This window comes from Artemia franciscana, chromosome 8 (genome assembly GCF_032884065.1).
Source record: "Artemia franciscana chromosome 8, ASM3288406v1, whole genome shotgun sequence".
Classification (NCBI taxonomy): domain Eukaryota; kingdom Metazoa; phylum Arthropoda; class Branchiopoda; order Anostraca; family Artemiidae; genus Artemia; species Artemia franciscana.
The window spans coordinates 49,740,845-49,766,025 of NC_088870.1; the positions used below are offsets into that span (position 1 = coordinate 49,740,845).

General features: G+C 34.0%; 1 protein-coding gene across 1 annotated transcript; it reads left to right on the forward strand.

Moving 5' to 3' along the window:
- The first annotated feature begins 659 nt into the window (after positions 1-659).
- Positions 660-19,685, forward strand: LOC136030524 (WD repeat-containing protein 48-like). The gene is made up of 3 exons (XM_065709553.1): positions 660-791; positions 10,151-12,298; positions 19,500-19,685. Exon 2 carries the CDS (start codon positions 10,180-10,182, stop codon positions 12,160-12,162), a length of 1,983 nt encoding a protein of 660 aa, XP_065565625.1. The 5' UTR covers positions 660-791; positions 10,151-10,179; the 3' UTR covers positions 12,163-12,298; positions 19,500-19,685.
- Positions 19,686-25,181: the final 5,496 nt, after the last annotated feature.

Consider the following 25,181-nt stretch of genomic DNA (forward strand, 5'->3'; position numbering starts at 1 on the left):
GACGCCTTGTTTGGATACAGGCGAAATATCCACGTTGTTTTAGTTTTTCCTCTCTACTGGCCGTCGTCTCGTTTGAGTTTTTTTTTGTAGAGTTTTATCTCTATTTTTGTTTAGTATTCATTTGCACTTTTGAAACCCAAGAATCTAATTTTGAACTGATTGGTTTTAGGAACTAAAAGCACCTTAAATATCAGGGGAAAAAATTGACCAGAGCAAATGTGGCGAAACGGGAACCATACATAGAACGCTTTTCAATTTTATCATTAACTAGGCTGACATATTTTCTTGATGACAAGGTTTCAAAGATAGTATATTTGGAAAATATTAATCTAGAATGTATTATGAAGTGTAGTAGATCCTTAAAAAGATTTCAAAAGTAAATAGTTGGAAAGTCAATTAAGTTTCCATTGACCTCTCCAACATGTCTAAATAAACTGGCAAAAATATTTATGATTCTAGAGGATTTGCAAGATTACTGCTTATTTCATGGTTCAGTAGGTTTATATAAAAATGAAATTCAAAGGTTTTCACACATCATAAGGGTAATAATTTGATTTGCCCAGAAAACAACGAGTAACAGTAATTTCTGCATTTGCTTTTTATGTATAGCGAACGATTACTTTTTAAGGAAATCCGTCTGCTATAATTTGCCAAGTGTTGACGCTATAGAAGAAACAGAAGACATTTTAAAAGTTCAAAAATGGCATTTACATTTTGGAATCTAGTTGAGTCAATTCTGCTGATACTGAATGCAATTTGTGTGCTTCATGAAGAGAGATTCCTTGCCAAAAGTGAGGCTTGTAAACTCATTTTTCAGTAATGCCAACATCATTTCTTATTTAAGATTGGCCATGGCATAAATGATTCAAAGGCACATATAATCTCTGCCAAGGTTTAAACTAGCATAACGAAAATTTTAAATTTCAAATTTTTCCCTTTGTAAATTCTATTGAAAATCAGAAACATTTTAGTCTATGGCTTCTTCTAAAAAAAAACAAAAAACACTAGGCTATAATGACCAACAAATTATTGGCTACCATAGGTCAATATAATAATTGTTGCTTTTAGCAGTATTAGTTTACAATAGGCCCATTCAAAAGAAAACATGGTAAAATTCTACTTTAGCTACTTTTATCTTGGAAAGGTTTTATCTAGGTTAGGAAAGTGAAAGGTAAAATTCTAGTTAATTGACTTCTTGCTATCTCAGAAAGGGTTTAGGCTAGGAAAATCAAACTTTCAGTGATGAATATACAGACTAAAGTATGTCCTGGGAAGGTATTTTGAAGCAACAATCTCCACTCCTTCTCCCTCTAGAGGGCCCTGACCTTTGATGACCTTCAAAAATATGTGTGTTATAAAAGTGAAACCTTGCAAAATAGATTTTCTGCTTTATTGAAGTAACTTTGCTCAATTTCTTCATAACTTTGCTCAATTCCTTTTTATAAAGTTTTAAAGATATGCAAATACATTTCCTAAATTTTGAAAAAAAAAAAACATTGATATGGCTTAAAATTCTAATCAAATAACAGAAAGTAAAACAGTTCAAAATAGGGATGAAACCTTTTCATTGACAGTGAGCAGATATATAAATTATTTAACTAGATATTTTGAACACATATACAGTGTTCATCATCAGCAGTAAAACTAAATTAACTAGAATTTTACCAAATTCTAGTTTAGTGGCTTATTGCTATCTTGTATAGCAGTTAGGTTAGGAAAATGAAACTTTCAGGAATGGGTCTACAGGCTAAAGTATGTCCTGGGAAGGTATTTTGAAGTAGCCTACCTACCTCCACTCTCTCTCCCTCTAGAGTGCCCTGACCTTTGATGACCCTTCAAAATATGTGTGTTATAAAAGTGAAACCTTGCAAAATAGATCCTCTGGTTGAATAAAGTACAACAAAATTGTTTTCAGCTTCACAACTTTGCTTGTTCCCAATTCATAAGGTTTTAAAGATATGCAAATACATTTCCTAAATTTTGAAAAAAAACATTGATATGGCTCAGAATTCTACTCAAACAACAGGAATTACATTTTCAGAACTAAAGGCAGAAAAAAAGCAACTGGTAACCAAAAGTTAATGTAAAATGTTGTTTTGTCAGAATTTCAATAGGTATAGACCTGTCATGTAGGCATTTTTCAGGGCCCTCTAGAGGGAGTAGTAGAGGTGGGTACTTTAAAATACCTTACCAGGATATACTTTAGCCTGTAGACCCATCCCCAAAGGTTTCATTTTCCTAACCCAACCCCTTTCCAAGATAGCAAGAAGTCACTAAACTAGGATTTTACCACTATCTCTACTCTTTCTCTCTTTAGAGGACCTTGACCTTTGACAACCTTTAAAATCTTTGTGTTGTAAAAGTGAAACTTTATAAAATAGTTCTGCTTAAAACAACTACTACAAAACTATTTTCAACTTTACAACTTTGCTCAATCCCAATTTTTGAGGTTTCAAAGATCCACAAATGCATTTTCTGATTTTTGTAAAAAAAAACATTGATATGGCTTAAAATTATACTCAAATAACAGGAATTACATTTTTAAAACTAAAACCAGAGAAAAAGAAATAGATAAATGAAAATTAACATAAGATGTTGTTTGTCAAAATCTCAATTGGTATAGACCTGTCAAGTTGGAAAATTTCTAAGACTTAGAAATCAAAAGAGGGTTAATATGGAAGCTTAATGATTCCTTCCTGGAGTATGTTTTTGACCTTGGATTCATTGCTGAAAGTTTCATTCTCTTAACATTCTCTTTTTTTAAATTCAAAAATCAACAGATCTTGTTGATTTTTCAATTTTCTGAAAAAAAATTTACCTTTCCAAGATAGCCAAAAGTAGCTAAAATAGAATTTTACTGGAAACCCTCCAAAGTTCTATAACCAACTGCAAAAAATCCTGATTTAGTCAACTTAGCCAATTATTTCATAAAATAATTTCAATTCCCTCTACCCCCTTCTAGTGTGCAAATATTTTTCTTAAATTATGTATTTACTATGCATTTTTATGTTTCTTAATTTCAATAATGGGCATATGTCTAAGAGCAGTCCAGTACATAAGGAAGCATGTTAAGAAAACAATTCTTACTTCATAATATGCAGAATAATCCTAGTTAACATAGCATATGGTGCAAAGAGAGAACCTTAATATTCACTTCTTTCCTTGTATTTCCAGTTTTCTATCATATTTTTATGTTTCTTAATTTCAATAATGGGCATATGTCTAAGGGCAGTCCAGTACATAAGGAAGCATGTTAAGAAAACAATTCTTACTTCATAATATGCAGAACAATCCCAGTTAACATAGCATATGGTGCAAAGAGAGAACCTTAGTATTCACTTCTTTCCTTGTATTTCCAGTTTTCTATCATATTTTTATGTTTCTTAATTTCAATAATGGGCATATGTCTAAGGGCAGTCCAGTACATAAGGAAGCATGTTAAGAAAACAATTCTTACTTCATAATATGCAGAACAATCCTAGTTAACATAGCATATGGTGCAAAGAGAGAACCTTAGTATTCACTTCTTTCCTTGTATTTCCAGTTTTCTATCATATTTTTAAATATTTGTGTCTATTCATTGAATTTTGAAAATCCTTCATAAACAAACACCCCATTACCATCTAACAAACCTAACCTCACTTAACCTAAAATATCAATATTCGTATGTTTTTGGTAGGTGGCAATGATGGTGTCTAACTATAAATTTAGATTATTTGAAAATAGAAAATGATTCATGTTTATTTTTCAGAGTTTTGTTGTAAAAATTGTACAGTAGTGAAAGAAGTGAATATAAAGGTTCTCTCTGCAAAATATGTTAACTAGGATTATTCTGCATATTATTAAGCAAGAATTCTTTTGTTAATATGTTTCCTTATTTACTGGACTGCTCCTAGACTTACGCCCATTAATGTTGCTTCTTTGTAGATATATATACTAAGTCTATTTGAATAAAAGGGTAATATAGTGTATGCTAATCAAGAAAAAAATGCATGGGAAATACATAATTTGGGCTTGACCTATGTACCCTCCAATGTAGACTAATTACACTAAAAGCATCTTAAATCACATTGTCCAGCAAAGAAAGAATCCTGTAGAGTCACTGGTTAGTGATGCTTTCCAAATATGTAATTGTTGGGTGGAAGCATAGAATCTGGGCTGTTGAGAAGAAAACATGTTAGGAAAACAATTGTTACTTCATGATATATAGATAAACTACTGTTTTTTTTACTACAATTCCTCTGAATCTAATTCCCTATGCTGCTCCTGAATATACAAATATATAGGCCTACTCCTGTGATTTTTGTTATTCATCAATCTTGTTTCAACCTATTTATACATAAATTGAATCAACTGTGACAAAATCGAGATAAAAAAAAATGCATAGCATATGTGTAATTTGGGCTATATATTGCCATATTAAGGTGATTTAAGGATAAAGTTCACTAGAATTGCTGTCAAAATGTGTTAACCACTATTATTCTATGCATTATGAAGTAAGGATTATTTTCTTAACATGTTTCCTTCTCAACAGCCACAATTCTATGCTAATACCCATGTTTATGTTTCCAGATTTTGTTGACATTGTGTCTTTGCTGTTAAATCTTTTTTAACAAAATAATAATATAATTAAAAAAAATACATAGGAAATACATAATTTGAGCTATATATTTACTAATTAGGATCAGAGTAAATTAAAGCAAATTACTTTCATGAATGATTAAGTAAGTGTTTTAACAATTTTTTTAAAAGGTAGTTCTTAGCATTTTATTTTTTCCTTTTGCTAATGCAAAAGGAAACCCTAAACACATAAACATATAATCAGTGCTAATGCAAGATAAGGTTTATTTATCAAAAATGTCTATCATGTACTCAAGTAGGCTAAACCTGCTCTTTTATGGTAATCAATAGGGTACAAAAAAGCAAATGTAATACAGCTAGTCAGGAAAAGAAAATCAAAATGCCAAAAATGTAAGTAACAAGTGCTAAAATTAGTTAAAACTCACAGGTTTAAAAAAGGAATAAACCAAATAAAACATGGGGAGAGGTAACAATGCTGGACAAAATGGAAAAAGAAAATGGGAAGAAGAATAAAACAGGGACATTTTCTTGCTATAAAACAATAATATTTCCTTGCCGAAAATGGGGATATATCCTAGTTAAAAACAAGGATAGGAAACTGGCTAGAAGTATTCATGTTTTTTCTTTTTGACAATTTGCTTCATTTTGTCACGTGTAGCCAGTGTGGTGTTTACAATTAGCCTACTTATAACAGTTTATAGTTAGGTATTGCATTCTTTGGATGGAAACTTATGAAAATCAAAGAAACATCAGATTTGTCATTTTATGCTATTTTCAAATATCATGATAATTTTTGGCAATATAAAACCCCTATCCTGATACTACCACTAATATGAACTGCTCACTATGGTACCAAGCCATCTGAGGAAAAAACAACTACAAATATTCTTACATAAAGATATTATTCATATAGTAATGCCATTTTAGGTAAGTTTTGATAGTAACACCCATTATTTTTAAAGTATTAACTGACATTACAGAGGGGTAGGGGAGATTGTGCAGGTAGAAGAAGGAGGAGTCTTGAAGAAATTAATTGTCAAAATTGTTGACTTTTGATGGATGACTTACATCATTAGTAACAGCTTCATCTGATATCTGTTCCAGGACTTTTATTAAGCTACTTTTCAAATCTTTGAAGCATGTCTCTATGACAGATAAATTATCAAAAAATTTCCATCAAAACTAACAAATGATTTTAGGAAAACCTTAATTAAACCACTGTATAAGAAAGGTGACAAGAGTGAGTGTCGTAATTATCAAGGCATTAGTCTGGTCTCTGTAGGTAGCAAATTACTGAGTAATATGATACTTTTTAGACTGAGACATGCTGTAGACAAAGTTTTAAGGGAAGAACAATGCGGTTTTAGAAAAGGTAGAGGATGTGTTGACCATGTTTTCACTCTTAGGTTAATAATTGAGAAGTCCCTTCGTTGTCAAACACCTTTGGTCCTCAGTTTTATCGATTATGAGCAAGCTTTCAATTCTGTTGATAGAACAGCGTTAACAAAGGTCTTGTTGTTATATGGTATACCTGAAAAATACATTAAAGTGATTTGCGCTATGTACGAGAATAATACTGCTGCCATTAAGGTAGGAAATGAGGTTAGCAACTGGTTTTGTATTAAATCAGGAGTTAAGCAGGGTTGTGTTCTATCCCCCTTTATATGGATCATTTTGATGGACTTTGTCTTAAGGAGCACAGGAAAGGCATTTGGAGACCATGGAATCAAATGGGGAGGAAGAACGCTCCTGGACTTAGATTATGCTGATGATTTAAGCATATTAGATGAAAGTGTGAGCAAAATGAATGAATTTTTAGAGGTTTTACGAGTTCAGGGTGCTAAAATAGGCTTGAAAATTAATGTTAAGAAGACTAAGTCACTAAGGCTAGGAATAAGTGAAGATGAACAGGTGACATTAGGTAACGAAAAGATTGATCAGGTTGGGAGCTTCAGTTACCTTGGTAGTATTATTAGTAAAGATGGTGGGAGCAGTGAAGATGTTAAAAGTAGAATAGCTAAGGCCCAGGGTGTTTTTTCACACTTAAAAAAAGTTTGGAAGAATAGAAAGATAAGTCTACAAACCAAGATTAGAATATTGGAAGCTACAGTGATGACAGTGGTCAAATATGGCTCTGAAGCATGGGCACTCCAAAAAGCAGATGAAAATTTACTAGATGTTTTCCAGAGAAATTGCCTACAGATTGTTCTGGGTACCCTGCTGACTGACCGTATTTCAAACAGTAGGTTGTACAAAAAGTGTGGTTCAATCCTGCTTTCTGGGGCTATAATGAAAGAAAGATTGAGATGGCTAGGCCACGTTCTATGGATGAAGGATGACAGATTACCAAAGATTGTCCTTTTTGGCCAACCGTCTGGGGCTACACGGAAAGCAGGTCGTCCTTGTCTGGGTTGGGAGGATGTCATAAATAAAGATTTAAAGGAAATGGGAACTTCCTGGGAGGGTGTAAAGAGGGAGGCTTTAAATAGATTAGGTTGGAGGAGGAGCGTGCGTAGCTGTGTTGGCCTCAGGCGGCTTGGTGCTGCAGTGAGTTATTAGTAGTAGTAGTAGTAGTAGTTATGTATTCTGTCCATAAGATAAGCAAGATAGAGGGTTGTGAATGTAGAACTTCCACTCTACATTCATGTAGAATGTAGAGGGTGTGAAGTTTCCAAATTGCCTATGGTCAGCATTTGGGATTATCTTTGCTTTCTACTGATCAGCTAAAACCCTTTAGTATAATTTGGAGAAAATAAGAGTAAGTGCAATTGACCAAATCTTTTTTTTTTTTTAATCTTGCATGTTAACTTTCTTTTCACATGAGTAATAAAACCTAATTTCCAACAATGTGGAAATCTACCAGCATACACATTTTTATCTAACAGTTCTTGGTAACAAACTGTAGTAAGGAGCGACCCGGCTCAATAGTAACCAAAACTCTAAAAATTGGAATTTTGATATCAATAGCTACATCAAAAAAGAATTGCATTTTAATGCTGATTAAATATATAAGTTTCATCAAATTTAATCTCACCCATCAAAAGTTACAAGCCTGAGAAAATTTGCCTCATGTTAGAAAATAGGGGGAAACAACCCCTAAAAGTCATAGAACCTTAAGGAAAATCACTCCATCAGATTCAACGTGTGAGAGAACCCTATTGTAGAAGTTTCAAGCTCCTATCTACAAAAATGTGGATTTTTGCATTTTTTGCCAGAAGGCAGATCACAGATGTGTGTTTATTTGTTTGTTTGTTTATTTGCGTGTTTATTTTGAGTAGATTTATATTTATACCTCATCATGCTTGAGTAGATTAATTTTAATTCTAAAGATTTTTTTTCTATTGACTAGTAATGTATGGTTGTTTTTACTAGAACTAGTTCACTAGAACTTGTTTTTACTTTAGTCTCTGGGAGGGAGTCTATTTATTTTGTTTTCACTTGGTTTTGAAAATTTTAGATATCTATGTCACTGTTCCCATGAAAGTCAGCCAGTTTTCATTTTTTATTACAAGATCTAAAATTCAGGGCTTGAAACTAGTCCCTTAAAGTCCCTTTTTGGCAAAAGTCCCTTTCAAGTTCCTTTTTATGCAGATTCTCTCAAATCTCTTCCAATCACACATCCTCCAAGCAACAGATTAGATGTTTTTGCTGTGGCTGGTCTCATATTCTTTTTATAATAAGCTGTTAAGATTTAAAGAATGCTTTTTCTTCTTTCAAATAATTGACATCAATCTGACAAAAGATAAGTGGTAATCTGACAAATATGAGATGATATCTTGAAAGCTAGAATATCAGTTTTCAGCTGGGGTGTTTCCTTGCTTGTTCCATTTCTGGTTATGCAGAGCAAAGAACTTCATATTATAGGTGCAATTTTTGGTACAAGTACAATATTTACTTTATAAATAGCAATAAAAATATCATTGCCATAAATAAAATGTTCAAACTGCATGGATGAACCTAAATCAAATTGATAAAAAAAGTATAACTAACAATCTTGACTTCATTCTTACTGGTGATTTTAATTTCAATCTTCGTTTGATATCTTGAAAATCAAATGTAATCAAAATATCAATAAGACTAAATTATGTTGGGAGTGGACAAGAAAATCTCATATATCCATCCCCCTGGGAGATTTTTTTAAGGTATCATATCATTTGTTCTTCAAATGGGGTACATAATTTTCAATCACATTACAAAATCTTGAGTAATTTTTACAGCGTTATGTAAAATACTGCCACCTTTGCAAAATTTTGTCAACCCCATCCCACTCTTAATGTTTGCTTAAAAAACTTTTATCCTAGTTGCCCTACAAGATATGGAAATCTTGTTTCTTATAAACAATTTACGAACATTGAAACTAAAATTTGGATATTTTGACTATAAAGATACTTTATAGTTGGAAGCAAAGATAGTTGGAAATAAGATATTATAAATTTGGAATCAAAGATATTTTATTGTTTCATTGCTGATTTTCATCAGACTTGGTGATACTTGGTTCTTGCCAGATGCATAGTATGCTACAACAATGCGATTTTTTTTTACTGAGCTTCAAAAATACTGCCATCTTTGCAATTGCACTCTTTGCCATCTTTATATACCCTATAAATTTCTACAGACAGTCAAAGCTGAATCTTCCCAACTTTTATGGCGATTGGCTTGTGGAATACAGAGTCCCTGATTGTTTCAAAAGCATGCCACTTAAAAACTAAAATCCAGAGGTAGAAATATTGGTTAGTCTCAGCTAATGCATATACGAAACCAATAATAGGTAAACCATAGTTGAAAAGTTGCAAGTCCCTCAGCAGCAAATATGACCGTAGATTAACATACGTATGTTACTTTTGAGACTCTCTCTTTCAATGTGTACATTAACGCTGATTAGCTCCTCAAAGCATTTTAAGGGGTATATGAAGATTACTTGCTACCCCTTCTTTCATTGCTTGTTAACTTTTTTTTTAGATGGGATAGGTGTTTTTTTTAGATGGGATGGATGTTTTTGGGTGCCTCCAGGTGGTTCAATAAAAGACTGTATTTTTGAAAAGTGGAAAATTCTCCTACAGTTTCACCTCTAAATATGTAAATATACATGTGTGTATACATTTAACATTTTTTCTGAGAATTTTTGTGAGAGAATTTTCTTTTGATTTTTCTTAATTCTTTTGAAGTAACATTCTGAGAGTTTTTTAGATGTCGGAAAATAAGCTATTTTGTATTAATTCAGGGTTAATATGACTAGAGCTTCTTTTGTAACAAGAAAATTTACTCATTGTATGGGAGGTTATTCTGGTTGCAATACAAAATGGAAGTCATCTGGTAATCTTCAAGTCCAAAGAGAAAAGAGTTTTCCTTGCCAAAGGATAGTAATTATGTGTATGTTTTTTGTAAGTAGAATGGTTGCTGTATATGTGTGAATTGAGTAGTATTGCCATGTAGAATAAGATAAAAAGTGTTTTCTGTCTAGAATAGAAGACTCCCACCTGCTCCCAGTTTTCAAAAATGTTCTGTATGTTTTGTCAAATATAAATTTATTATCTTATAAATAGAAGATATCAAAGATGTATTCTTTCAGAGTAATTTCTGCATTCTCTGCTAGTCAAAATGTTGAAGACAACAGCAAATAGTTGTAAGAAGAAAGTTCAACTTTCATTCGTGATTCGAGATGAGCAAGAGTCTAAACACAGATCAGGAGTGAATGCTTTGCAATACGATCCCGCTATCCAACGTTTGTATTCAGCTGGCCGTGATGGCGTCATCCGAATATGGAATTGTAAAAATTCCACCGATCCATATTTACTATCCATGGAGCATCATACCGACTGGGTAAATGATATTATTTTATGTTGTAATGGTCGATTTATAATATCTGGAAGCTCTGATCAGACAGTGAAAGTTTGGAATGCTCAGAAGGGATTTTGTATGTCAACTTTGAGAACTCATAAAGATTATGTTAAAGTTCTTGCATATGCCAAAGATAGAGAACAAGTTGCATCTGGGGGATTGGACAAAAATATTTACCTATGGGATGTTAATACTCTTACAGCATTAACAGCTAGTAATAACATAGTTACTACCACAAACCTGCCAGGGAACAAAGACTCTATTTACAGTTTAGCCATGAATCAAAGTGGAACCTTGATATTAAGTGGTAGCTCTGATAAGATAATCAGAATCTGGGACCCTCGGGATTGCAATAAAAAACCTATAAAGCTAAAAGGACATACGGATAATGTAAGATGCTTACTTGTTAATAAGGAAGGGACACATTGTTTATCTGGAAGTTCAGACGGTACTGTCAGGCTGTGGTCTATTGGCCAGCAAAGATATATTACAACTTTAAGACCCCATGATGAAGGTGTTTGGACAATACAAGCAAACGATTCATTTAACCTTGTGTTTTCTGCTGGTAGAGATAAAGCTGTTTGGTTGAGTGATTTAAATGCAGAGACATCTGCCTTGCTCTGTGTTGAGCAAAACCCTGTACTTAAGTTGTGTTACCTCCAAGATGACGGACAGCTATGGATATCAACCAGTAATTCAGAGATTCATCGTTGGCCTGTTAACATGAAGAAAATGAATCAGGAGCTAACTGGTGACAGCTCTTTGCCAAGGAGTGTTGAATCAGCTCCAAACTTCGTAATTGCTGGCGCACCAAGTATCAGACAATATCAATGCCTCTCAGATCGTCGTCACATATTAACTAAAGACTCAACTGGCAATGTTGCTATGTATGATATCTTACAAGCAAAGCGTGTTTGTTCCTTGGGTGAGGTGAACCTTGAAGAAGAGGTTAAAAAGCGATCACAGAATATTTATATTTCCCCTTGGTTCAGCGTTGATTTGAAAATAGGTTTGCCATTGATCCATTTAGCTCAAGACGAGAATGACTGTTTGTCAGCTTGGGTATCTGCAAAAGATGCAGGGCTCGTAACAGAGGAGTCTGTTGATCAAAAAGTGAATTTTGGCGGGCTACTTTTGAATGCGCTGCTTGAAAACTGGCTGAAGAGGCAAGCTCGTGAAGATGCTATAGAGAAAGAACTGGAGCCTGGCAAAGCAGCCAATGGCTATTTCTCAGTACCTCCTCATACACCAATTATTATTAGCGAAGTTGATGGGCGAACATTATATAGAGTTCTTTGTAAAGATACAGGAGGTGATGCAGAATCTGCTAGTCTGCAGGATAATTTGCCATCCTGGATTGTTGAAACAGTTGCTGATCGGGTAACACCCAAATTTATCAAAGTTTCATTCTATTTACTCCCTCATCCGGACCTTGGCTTAAGAGCTATGAAGAAAGATAGACTCATGGCTAATGACTTTATCCCCATGAGGAAAGTGATGGAACATGTTTTGGAGAAAGTTGTATCTCCCTCAGATGAGAGTTCATTCCCTAAACAATCTCCAACTGAAAGTCAAGCTGGTGATAGAGCTAGCAGTGCATTAGACAGTGAAAATGTTGAAGATCGGGTTCAATTATATTGTAATGACCAGTTACTTTCCCCGAGTGCGGATTTGCGTTCTGTTCGTCATTTTGTGTGGAAATCTTCGGCAGATTTAGTGATACATTATAAACCAATTATGTGATTTATAGTTTGAAATTGTTGTTGACTTTGTCGTTTATTTTCAGTGAATTGGAGTAATGCTGCTACATATAGTAACGAACCCACTATTAAGAATAAAATAATGAATTTGGTTCGATCCATAAGAACTGTCGTGAGAAGTAAGTACCCTACTTGTATTATTTTGTTTCAATTTATTTATTGCTGTTTGATTTCATGACGCTGCTTAACATCTTTTTCTTACAGATCTTCTTTCATTTTAATTGCAAGCTATAAGATTTTTTTTCCCGATATACTTCCCGTTTTTTAATGCAAATTATCAAGGAAATGTATTAAAAAAAGATAAATGCAAATGCTATAATAGTAAAAGTCTAAAATGTAAAATCAAAATATATATTAAAATGTTAAAATATGAGAGCCAGGTAAAGATCAGACAGAATTGAAAAAGGAACTCGAATAACATAATTGGAAAAAAATCAAATGGTTGGAGGGGCGACTTTTAGGGTTTCAATTAAAGTTAGTTTAAGGTTTTTGCAATAGAACTGATTATTCCAAGCATATATTAAGTTCCTCTGGTGGTGTTGAGTGTAGTATATTAGGCACAGCTTATCGAAAATCACCAGACAATAAAATGAGTGATCCATCTACAGCTAATCCATTTCCCTTAAAATTTTGCAGTGTACAATAGAGCGTTTTCAATTTTTTTTTCGCTTTTTGTAAGCCATTTTGTATTTGTTGTATATAATTTGTTGCTATGGTCGGAGAAGTTTGCTCGTTCCGGAAAGTTTATTGATTTTGCATGTTTGCTTCTCTGTTCATTTTGTATTTTTTAGATCGGGACAAACTGTAGCCTATCTTGCCCCTTTCTTCCATTCTCAACGATTCTTCCTTTCTTTCTTTCTTTCTTTCTTCCTTTCTTTCTCTCAACGATTTTTGTAGCAAATTGATATCTCCAAGTTAGAGCCCACTTCTACTAGAATCCAGCTCGGTCAGAGAAAGAGGTGCCAACTCTGTAGGGTCCCCTTCCCAACATTATCCCCCAAATTTGATGTCATATCATCGGAAAAACATGTACCCGTTGATCTCCCTATCTCCTGCTAATCATTCAAATGAATAATAGTCCCATGCTACTCTGCGTTTTCTGTAATATTTTATAAAATATCCTAATGATTGGCTCATTACTTCATTATTGTGTCTTCTTTAATGTCTTTTTGAATGTTTTTCAAAACCAGATTTTTCGGATTTTGGACTCCTCCTGAGCTCCCTCTTACATTTTTCTGTCACACAACTTTGAAGTCCTTATGACACAAGTAACATATTCCAGAAAATACAAGTAGTTAGACCCAGCTCACCCAACCGATAGCAAAGCATAGCCTTCCGAAAATTAGCTGATAATTCGAGAAGATTGAAAAATTCAGTATTTGACAGATTACTGATATAAAGGTCCTAAAGGGGCTGAATGGGAGGGGCTACGAAATAAAACTAAAAAAACATTAAAAATTTGTTTTTATGACTCGGACTTAAATTTCGGAGGAGGGGGCCTTGAACCTCCCCCCTGGATATGGTCTTGCCAGAAACCTTTTCGGAGGCGTACTCAGCAGATTTTCAAAGTTTCGTGGCCATTTGATACATAATATAGTAAAAAATAAAGAAGGCCAGATATATATACTATCTTTATAAACGAACAATAATTGTATATTTATTTATGTATGTGTTTTTTCTCGAAAACGGCTCCACATTTTTTCGAAAACGGCTCCACAATTGGGCAATGCAGCTATCTAGATAGGTCAGGAGTTTTGAGAAAATTCGTTAGGAGCTTTAATTTTGGAGAAAAAAAATATTTATGTGGGTGACGTCATTTTTATATACATCAGTATTGCGATGAGGTCAAACTTATCTGCATAAATTGAAGATTTTCATGTGTGGAGAAGTTTATATTAGATTGCTTACAGAGTAAAAAACTGGTAATTGCAAAAATATTTGCATATATTTTTACAAGGGATTACAACGATTCAAAAACCTTAAAAAGAAAACCAAAAGTTTGAAGCTTAGCAGGTATCGTTGTTAGAATTCGGATTTGATTTAATAATCAAAAATCTTTGAAAAGACAGCAAATTGTCTGCGGTTAGAAGACAAGCCACAATGAGAATCTACTTATAGAAGCCTGTCGTGTGCCTACCAGGCTCCCAGCACTAGATATATATATATATATATATATATATATATATATATATATATATATATATATATATATATATATATATATATATATATATATATATATATATATATATATATATTATGTATATATATGTCACCACAGCACCATGCCGCCTGAGGCCAACATAACCATGCGCGCTCCTCCTACATCCAATCTACTCGAAGCTTCCCTCTTAATACCTTCTCAGGAAGTTCCCATTTCCTTTAAATTTTTCTTTATGACATCCTCCCATCCCAACCGTGGACGACCTGCTTTCCGTTTAGCCCTAGACGGTTGGCCCAAAAGAACTATCTTTGGCAATCTGTCATCCTTCATCTTCTAAACGTGGCCTAGCCATCTCAATCTTTCTCTCATCATAACCCTAGAAAGCGGGGCTGAACCACATTTTTCGCACAACCTAGTGTTTGAAATACGGTCACTCAGCCGGGTTCCCAGAACAATTCATTGGCAATTTCTCTGGAAAACATCTAGCAAATCTTCTTCCGCTTTTCGGAGCGTCCATGCTTCAGAGCCATATTTAACCACTGTCATCACTGTAGCTTCCAATATTCTAATCTTGGTTTGCAGACTTATCTTCCTATTCTTTTAAACTTTTTTAACTGTAAAAAAAACACCCTGAGCCTTGGCTATTCTGCTTTTAACGTCTTCACTGCTCCCACCGTCTTTACTAATAATGCCACCAAGGTTATTAAAGCTGCCCACCTGATCAATCTTTTCGTTATCCAGGGCCACCTTTTCATCTTCACTTATTCATAGCCGTAGTGACTTAGTCTTCTTAACATTAATTTTTAACCCTATTCTAGCTCCCTGAACTCGCAAAACCTTTAAAAGTTCATTCATTTTGCTCAAACTTCATCTAGGAAAGTTTCAAACCCATTTGATTCCGTTGTCTTCTATTGCCTCTCCTATGCTTCTTAAAACAAAATCCATCAAAATGATCCTTATAAAGGGGGATAGAACACAACCTTGCTTAACTCCTGATTTAATACAAAACCAGCTGCTAAACCTCACTTCCTACCTTAATCGCAGCAGTGTTATTCTCTTACATATCACTAATCACTTTTATGTATTTGTCTGGTATACCAATAAGGATAAGACCTTCGCGAAAGCTCTTCTTTCAATAGGATCGAACGCTTGCTCATAATCTATAAAACTGAGGATCAATGCCGTTTGGTATCTCAGGCACTTCTCAATTATTAACCCAAGAGTAAATAGTTGGTCAACACGTCGCCTATCTTTTCTAAAAGCAGACCGTTCTTCTCTTATAACCTAAGTATCATATTACTAAGTAATTTGCTACCTACAGAGACCAGACTAATGCCACATAGTTACCACAGTCACTCTTATCATCTTTTTTACAGTGGTTTAATTAATGTTTTTTCTAAAATTGCTAGATACTTCCCATTTTTCAAAAATCATATTCATATTCTTCAGTAACTTTTTTCTAACCTCAGAGCCACCATATTTTATAAACTCATTTATCACAGTATCAGCACCTGGGGTCTTATTATTTTTTAATCCTTTTAGAGCTGTCGCTAATTCTTCCTTATAAAACAAATCATCCTTCACGTCCAAGGTATCACAAACTTTTCATTTCCCTCTATATCCTATCCTGCTACTCTATCTTGGTTTAGCACAAACTCAAAATGTTCTGCCCATCTCTCTTTATCTCTTTCTTTATCACTGATTGTTACCCATTCCTATCTTTAACTGGAACACGTCTGGATTGAATACTCTTTATCCAAATTCTTATGGTTTTCGCGCTATCAAATCTCTTTATTCCCTGTTTTTAATGAAAGAAATACCTACCGCAAATGTCTCCCCTCTCCTTGGAAAGTTCCTGTTTTCATGTCTGATCAAGCATGCGCACTGGGATTCGGCTGTAAATCTTAAGATTACCACGATATTTTCCATGATTCCGGTTATTCTTTTTTATACTGTTGACCTGTATATCTATGGGTACATATCTGCTACTAATAACAGTTAAAATGCATGTTTAATAGTGGCCACATTCGCAAACTTTAATACAGTAAGACGTTTTTACTCAGCAACTTCAGATGTTAAAGCTTTCTATAATCAAGACTCAAGGCTAAATATTTTTAGGACTTCCTCTGGTATGCAGGATTTGCTTAGGGAGTTCTTATGACTGAAGTTTATCAATAATCACCTGCTTTAACAACTTTTAATACTTTTCTACTTGAAAGATAGAGTAAAATACGATTTGTCTTCTGTAGTACATAATTTTAGACAAGAGGGCCTGGAAATTTTGGCGTCTTTAAATATTCATCAAAATTCTCCTTTTTTGTCCAATAAGATTTTGGATTACGAAAGTACTTTAAAGTATTTTTAAACCAAGTCTGACTTCTTTCACAAATAAACAGGTAAACATATATCCAGGGGGGGGGGGGAACAAATGACCATTGGAAAAAAATTGACTGTTTCTGATTGAAAAAAAAAAAAAACCAATGACCGTGGATTGTCAGTTAAATTGACATATACTGACATTTGTTCATTAAGGTTTTGATAATTTTTCATTTATGAAAGTAAGAAAGGTGAAAACATTTCAAACATATTTTGTTTTCAGTAAAGCGCAAATTGTGTTCTGGTCTTCAGAGGGCATAGGGGTTATCAGCCCTACTCATGTTAATTTTGCTCTTTTTGAGTTATTGTAATTTCTGTTCATTGTGAGTTTAATTTATTTGTTGGTAGTGATTTGTGGTAGTTTTACGCTCGGAAGATTATTTAAGTTTATTTTTGCTCATTCTCGGCTTAATGGAGCTCTTACTTTTCTTTGAAAAACTTGTCTTGTGGATAAAGTTTTTTAAATTAACCTCTGTTCGTTTTTTATTGACATAGTCTTTTTCATGAAAGAAACAAATTGCAGATCTTTTCAGTTTTCTTCTATAAGAACCCATAGTATGGGTTGCTATTTCTATGCTGAAGAAACTTTTTCAATAATTTTTAATCCTGACACGAACAGTATTTTTTAATTTAATTTTATAGCTTCTGAAGCTGACCTGAAGAATAAAAGTTAATATCAATCCCAAAAGATTATATCTATGCTCTTTGACAACCTGGATACCCTTACATTCTTTTTGTTTATTTAAATTGTAAGAGCTGAAGTAGTATCAGTAGTATCCCCAAAAGTTTCAACTTAATACCCCCAGTCGTTCTCGTTATATTGCTGAGGTGTCTTATTGGCAACCATATAACACAATGCCTTTGATTGATTTTAAAGCAACATTTAATTTTAAAGTATAATGGGCTGGCCAATTGTATAATTTTGGGGTTGGCATGCCTAAAATCCCTAAAGACATAGTTGCTGGACCGTTCCACTATGCTGAACAAAATGGCTGTCTCAGAATTTTGACTGGATACGTTTGGAAAATGAATGAGCTTGAGAGAAGGGCTGCTTGCCCTCCCATCTCTTGTTACTCTCAAAAAGGGCACCAGACAATTGCGCTGTAATTGGAGTGCAAGGGGGGGGGGCTTTCCCCTTCATATATCTAGTAAAAACATTTTAAATAGGTAAAAACAAAGTAAAAATACTTTAAATGTATTTTGTTTTCAGTAAAGTGCAAATTATGTTCTGGTCTTGAGAAGGTTTGGTGGTTGTCAGCCCTACTCATGTTAATTTTTGCTCGTTTTGAGTTTGACTCGGTTATTTGTTGTGTGATTTGAATATAGAAAAAAATACGTATAAAGTGTTTTAACTTTTTTAACTTTAATGAATTAAAAATCATTAAAACTTTAAAAAATATGTATCAGTATATGTATACTAAACTGACAATCCACATTCATTTTTTAAACCAATTTTGTCTAAAAAATAAAGAAAGACTCAATTTGAAACGTTCTTTCTTCGTTTTTTTTTGCTCTTTGTGAGTAGCAATAGAAAATTCAATAAGCCACTGTCCCAGACAATTCGTTTCACATTGACAAATTGTTTTAACTATCTTTGCAAAATTCGAACAAGCTTTTTCAAATGAAAGTAAGGAATGATGCTAAACCTAAAAATGGTGATAACACTTAATACAAGGGGGACTCTTGATCCTCTTATCCTTTCCCTCTTTTTGCTAAAATTCAACTTTTTTTTCTAGAAAGAATACAGATTTTCAAACGCGACATTTTTATTACCTAGCTCTAGGATTGAATGTCGTCAGTTCTGTGTTTGCTGTAATGGTGCTCTATTTACAAGTATATCTCGATAAGGTCGAATTTTTTTCGAAAACTGGTCTTGAATGAGAGTTGGGAAATTTCGGTACAAGATTCCCTACAAAAGTAGCTGGAATAAACACAAAACTCTCACTTTGTTCTTATAGGAGACTCTATTTGATTTTTAAATTCGGTTTTAGTTTAATTGGAGACGCTCATTTTTAGGGTTACGGTTTTCTAGACGACTGAAAACCGTTCATTTTCAAATATTTGACAGGTAATAGCATTTGCAATTACTTAATTACAAAGCATTTGCAATTAATTACAAATTACAAACATTGCCAAATATTGGCAATATTTGTAGCAATCAAATAAATCCTAAGAAAATTATTAATTAAAAATAATTAGTCCTAATTGCAAATTAAACTTTTCGTAAAAAGCACCTGAGGTGGGCGGTAATATCTCTCCCTTGTATTTAGTATAAAAGCCGTTTGTTTTATTAACATCACTTTTAGTTTTTATGTGAAAACAGTTTTTAAATTATTGAATTTCTACATTTGATAAAATAAGCTGAAATGTCTCTAAGATTGGAATTCCTGTGGTAAAATAGAAACCATGAGATGTCGTTGTTTAAGTATTAGCCTATGCAATTGTTTATAGCTTATTCGAAGGTGCAATATTTACAGTCTTGATACATCTGTCATCTGGTGACAGATGTTTGGTTTTTCACTAGTGAAAACAAAATAAAATCTGTTCTAATGATTGAGTATTTTTCTCTTTTCTCTTCTTTTTTTCAGTAAGAAAGAAGTAAGAAAAAAAAACAGTAAGAAAAAAAGAGAAGTTATTTTCTCTTTTCAATCGTACGGCTATCGGACAGATCAATAATATGAACTATTTACATTGATTGATAGTTTTTTTGGCGGAATAATCCCCAATTTGTGCGAATGTTTTTCTCTGTCTGTGTTTTTGTAATTGATTTTTTTTTCTAGTTCCTCTTATTGGTTTCAATGTCGTTTGGATCTTGAAGAAAATCTTTATGGGTTAAGGAATGTGTGCCACTTCTATATTGGGCTTGAAGATGTACATGACTCTTTTCGATTGAATTTTTGTTTGTCTGCCGAAAATTGTTGGTGAAACCAATGTTTGTAATTATTTGATTAAAATATTGAATTATTTTTTTCTGTGTGTATGGGACGGGGGAAGGGAGGTTGAATGCAAATTCCATAAGCGGACAGGACAACCCGAGAGTATATGTAAGTCTTATTTTAAGCTTGTTGTCTAATTCGAAAGAAATAAAATATATTAGATAACGGATGGGGGAGGGGGAGGCAAATTAGATAAACAATAAAATCAAGTATTTTGTCTGATTCCGTTTTTTGTTTGGGGATTAAACTTTCGATAATTAATGATAATTAGTGGCAAGAGAAAACTATAAAAGAAAATTTCTGTCTTATAAACATAATATTAACCAACTACAAAGTATAGTTTTTGGAATAGGAAGGCTTTTACATTTGGGCATCCTGTTCCGTTTTTTGTTTGGGGATTAAACTTTCGATAATTAATGATAATTAGTGGCAAGAGATAACTATAAAAGAAAATTTCTGTCTTATAAACATAATATTAACCAACTACAAAGTATAGTTTTTGGAATAGGAAGGCTTTTACATTTGGGCATCCTGTTCTTATAATATTAAAAGTTTGAACATTTTGTTCAGTGGAGCAATCTAAATCATAATTCTGCATTAAAAAAAAAATAAAAAATAAAAAAACACCTCCCACAGCAAGTCACGATCCCAATCCGAAATGTATGGAGAGACAAAGATTAGAAAGTAGGGCTACTTTCCGCATAGTTTTGGAAGCAGAGTTAGAGTCGTTTATTGCCTAGCATAACTATCAAAACAGCCGAAAGAGGGCTGTAGACCTGTTAGTAAGATAAGACACATAGTATATAACTATGTATAATTCATATATACACATATAATTACGAATATAATTCATATATACACATATAATTTCATTTTTGATCTGATGCTGCCTTTGAGGGAGCTGCAATTGCCCTTTTGACCCCCTAGTTGTGTCAATAGATGTATTTCACTTATGGCTCATTAACCCTGCTCAAAGATGCGAAAAACAGAGTCATCCCTTCCGTAAATCTTAAGCAAAGAGTAGCTCAGTACCTTTTTTTAATATTTGTATATAAAAAATTACAGGCCTACTTGATATACTAATAGACTCTGACAATGCTAGTTAATGTCTTTTTTAACCGCAAGAAGCTATTTGAATTGCTAATACGGCTTTTTGTCATGATTTACCTTAGAAAGACAAGAGACGCTTCTCTTATGTTAAGGAAAAGTCGTCGTTGTGACATAACAACGATGTATCTTTGTTAAGCAGTGGAAGCAAATAATTTACCAAGTTTGAAATAAGTCAAACTAATTTGGAGACTGTTTAATTCTTGGACCAAGCTTGTGGTTAATTTTGATAATGCGATCCCAGGAACGGTAAGAAAACAGTTGTTTTTGATTCTGCTCGTATAATTTGTACTGCAGAATAGATTTATTTTCCTGGTGTTGCCTTAATAAATTATTACTAATTTATGTTGCTTACTTGGAAGCGAAACAGCGTCATCAATAATAATTCTCATCTTTGGACGTTCGTTGATATCATATTATCATGAGCTGAATTTTGCGACAAACGGACAATCAAACTGAACTGATAGTTTCCCCGGTGCTAAATTTTGTGTAAATGATTTTTAACGCGGAAATTAATGAGGATGAAGTTATCCTCTACAGGTAGCACTTTTTATAGCGCTGAAATTTTCAAATCGAAGTGTAATCTTTGGAGTAAGAAATTATCGAATGAGTCGGTCACTAAGCGGTCGGAACTAGTGTAAAAATGAATAATCTGAAAGACATTCACGACTTTTCCTGCAAATATGATGCTAATAGTGACGCAATCCCCAATTTCGCAATTTGCTGCCCAATCGATGTATTCTGTATTCCAGCTGTGGCTTACTCTCGCCTTTCGACGATAGTTAATGCGCATGAGCGACTAATTTTTGGCTCAGTCTACTCCTTACAATGAATACTTTTCTAAGCTTCCATCAGCTACAGCTGTGAATGCTGATATCTCTGATGATGTTACTGTTATGAAATTAAATTAAAAAACCAAGTTTTTTTTAATTGCAAGTAAAGAGCGACATTAAAACTTAAAACGCACATGAGTTATTCCGTATATGAAAGGGGTTCTCCGCAACACATCGCTATTTACGCTAAAGTTTGACTTTGTCACAACTCTTCTTTTTAAAACAATAACACATCTTGGCCTTTTCATTAACCCTTAGTGACTATAGTGCGGCTTGTGCTTAACATATTTTAGCTGGCTTAACCGAGCGTCCTCGGAATGATTTGTTGTGATTCGTTTGTTTTTGCTTTTTATCGCGTAGCTTTTAATTGTAAATTCTGTTTATGTGCATTGGCTATATAGCAGAAATATTCGTCTACATTGGATAATGTGACAGTTTAGGTTTGAAAAAGTTTTCATTTCTTGAGTTATTTTGAGCAAGTTAGATAGTAATTATAAAGAGAGAATCTGTGCTCAAAAAATTCTTTTTTATTCAACAACAACAAAAAAAGGTTTATTTTTAAATCTATAAAAATCGTTGCGACCCATCAAATATATCGCCGTGTGCACAATAAGACTTAAATCATGTCTAGTCCATGATTCAGTCTTAAACGTGACCAATCCTGACTATACTAAAAAAGAATAAAGTAGGCTATAACTAAGACCCTGGTCACCTCTAGTAGTAAGGAGTACAGTGGCCCTTTGTACGATAGATTGGCCGACGTTCATTAGAACTTGATGAAATTGACAAAGATTAATTGACGAAATTGAATCTCATAACCCGCCAATGAAAATAAATTTTGTGAGTATAGATTCTCTCTTCTTTCTAACTTGCTCAAAATAAGTAAACAATTGATTTTTTTTTCAACCAAAACAGTCATATTATTCAATGTAGACGAATATTTCTGCAATGTAGCTAATAGACATTGACGTAATTTACAATTCAAAGCTTCGCGATAAAAAGCAAAAACAAATGAATCACAGCAAATGACTCCGAGGACGCTCCCAATTTTGTTCCCAATTCTTGGCTACTAATCAGGGGCGTAATTTGCTAAGGGACAGGAGGGAACTTTTCTTCTCGGACCTTGGTTTGCCCCCCCCCAGACCCCAATTTGACCCTCCAGCCGAAATTTAGTTTCTTCCAAAATCTCGTCAAAACAAAGATCAACATCCATAATTCAAGTATCAGCAGAAAAAGTTAGGTTTTCTTTAGCACATATTTACCTTTATGCTACTGTAAAGTACCTTTATAGTGCTAAATAGTACCTTAATGGCACCAAATGGCTTAGTTTTTCTGTCATTTTCACTTGACCTGGGAAAATTGGCTCCACCTTTGTCGCTCCTGGATTTTGACGAAATTACGGCAATGCTACTAATACTCTTTTTGAATCTTTTGTATGATTCATCTTACAAATAGGAAAAATAGCGTTCCCAGTGAATTATTCAGTAAATCTTCACTCTGATTAATTAATCATATGCTCAGCACTTGAAAGTTGGAACAATATTCAACTTGTTAATTATGAATGAGATATATAATTGGTGCTGTAATCATGAGTAATTCTGATTTTATCCACAAATGTGACTATAACCGAGGGGCGCCGACTTTCAAAAATCACGTAAACCAGGTACTGCATGGCAAAAGTGTAGTAAGTGTTGCGAGAACTGTGCCATGAGTAGTGGAACTTCGCCATAAGAGGACTTAGTGAGAATGATCGTAAGTGGTTAACGGCCGTAAATTGTGCTTCTAATTTCTCTGTATAGCACTAACTATACGCTACCTTTCAAGCTGATTACGTCTGCCCAGGCCACCATGTCATCAAGCTTGTTCTGGGCATCTTCAGGTTCTGAGAGGAGGCCAACATCCTCTGCATAATAGGTCAGCAAGTAAAATATTCTGTTAGATCTGAACTCCTGGATGACAGAAAATTTTCAAACAACCAATTGATGCAGTAGTTGAGCAGATTCAGAGAGAGAATGCACTCGTGTTTTGCTTCAAACTCAGCAAGTCTATTTCTTCGCCACTGACGAGACACAGTATGTCTTTCAATAAGCTTTAGAAGCATTCCGTCATTCTCTAGGTCTTTTCAAAGTTTCCAGCAAGTGACAGTCAAAGACGGTTATGAAGTCGGGGAACATCAAGATCGGGAAGAGGCTGAGCCTTTCAAACTTCTAGATAATGAGGCGAAGAGCAAATATGTTTTCATTACAGCTTCTAACGTGTCGAAAACTGGCGTGATTCCTCGAGCTCTTTCTTCCCTTGTCCTTTCTCATGACCCCGAACATTGAAATCGCAATATCTATGAGACTTATTCCGCTGTAATTTGACGTTTACTTTCATCTTCTTTTTTTTTTATAGAAAGGGATAATGACTGATATCTTCCAAACTTTTGGAAAAGAATTAGTCTACCATGCCTAAATTTTATATCTGTCAAGTAGTCTCAAGAAAATGACAGGTTTCAGGGGATGGTCAGTCCTGGTTAAGCAGGCCATATACAAAACAATCTTTGCTGAACAAATGTAAATTGAATGTCCCTTCACAAAAACAACTACAATAAGCAAAAGTAACATCTAACCTGTCATGGGGCACTAATAACTTCTCGGACTTCTTATAGGGCAAACATGTTTTTTCATTCCATGCATTCATCTTTCCCAAATAAATTATGAGACTTTTATCCTTTTCTTTCTTAAACAGACACGAGACTCAAAAGTTAGCAGCCTATTGTCCCAAAACAGCCCGCGTACAATTTTTAGCCCAAAACAACTTTATTATTCTTTAACACAAAGAGCCTATAAAAATTATATCACAGATCTCCGCAAACATGGCGTAACATTCAAAAAATTGTACGCCTCATTCACTTGTGGAGAAGAGAGCGGGAGTGAATCAGAAGAGACACATAGGTACCGGTCGGCCTATAGGCCTTAAACTCCTGAGGACAGGCAGCTCAAGTACCCACACTTCCCACAAAACATCATAAGAAATAAGAAATTTAATAGCAAGAATCCATTGTAAGCTGATTGGAGGATATTTTTACTAGGGCAGAGGGACCATTTTAACAATAATTTGAATAGGAAGCGCCAGGAAATTCAAGAAAAAATAGGATTCCGGGAGGGGAAGGAGGACCTCGAGCCTTCCCTGGATACATATATATCGAGTTTATGCACTTGTCTAATTCATTGTAAAATCAATTTTAAAGGATTTTTGGATGACCAACAGCCCCCCCACCAATAAAAACAACAACAATAATTATGTTGGTGGTTTCACGCTATACACGGTTCGAATCACAATCTAAAACAGTGTGGGCAGAAGGATCTCAAGTTTTATGTGAATTTGCCCCCCCCCCACCCTCGCAAAATAAGAACGGACAAACTAAGGAAGACAATATTGAGAATACTTCATTTCGAGAAAAAGGAGAAAACTTGTCATTTTTTAGTAGAAATTTATTGTGAATCACAAGAAACCTGAAAATGGGAAAAAGCATGGTACAAAGAGAAATTAAAATCCTATCTTATTCCAAATCACTATCAACGAAAAGAGATTCATCGCCCAG

Bases quoted from the DNA above. Each gene is read 5' to 3' on its own strand.
- LOC136030524 (XM_065709553.1), top strand. From the start codon at position 10,180: ATGTTGAAGACAACAGCAAATAGTTGTAAGAAGAAAGTTCAACTTTCA.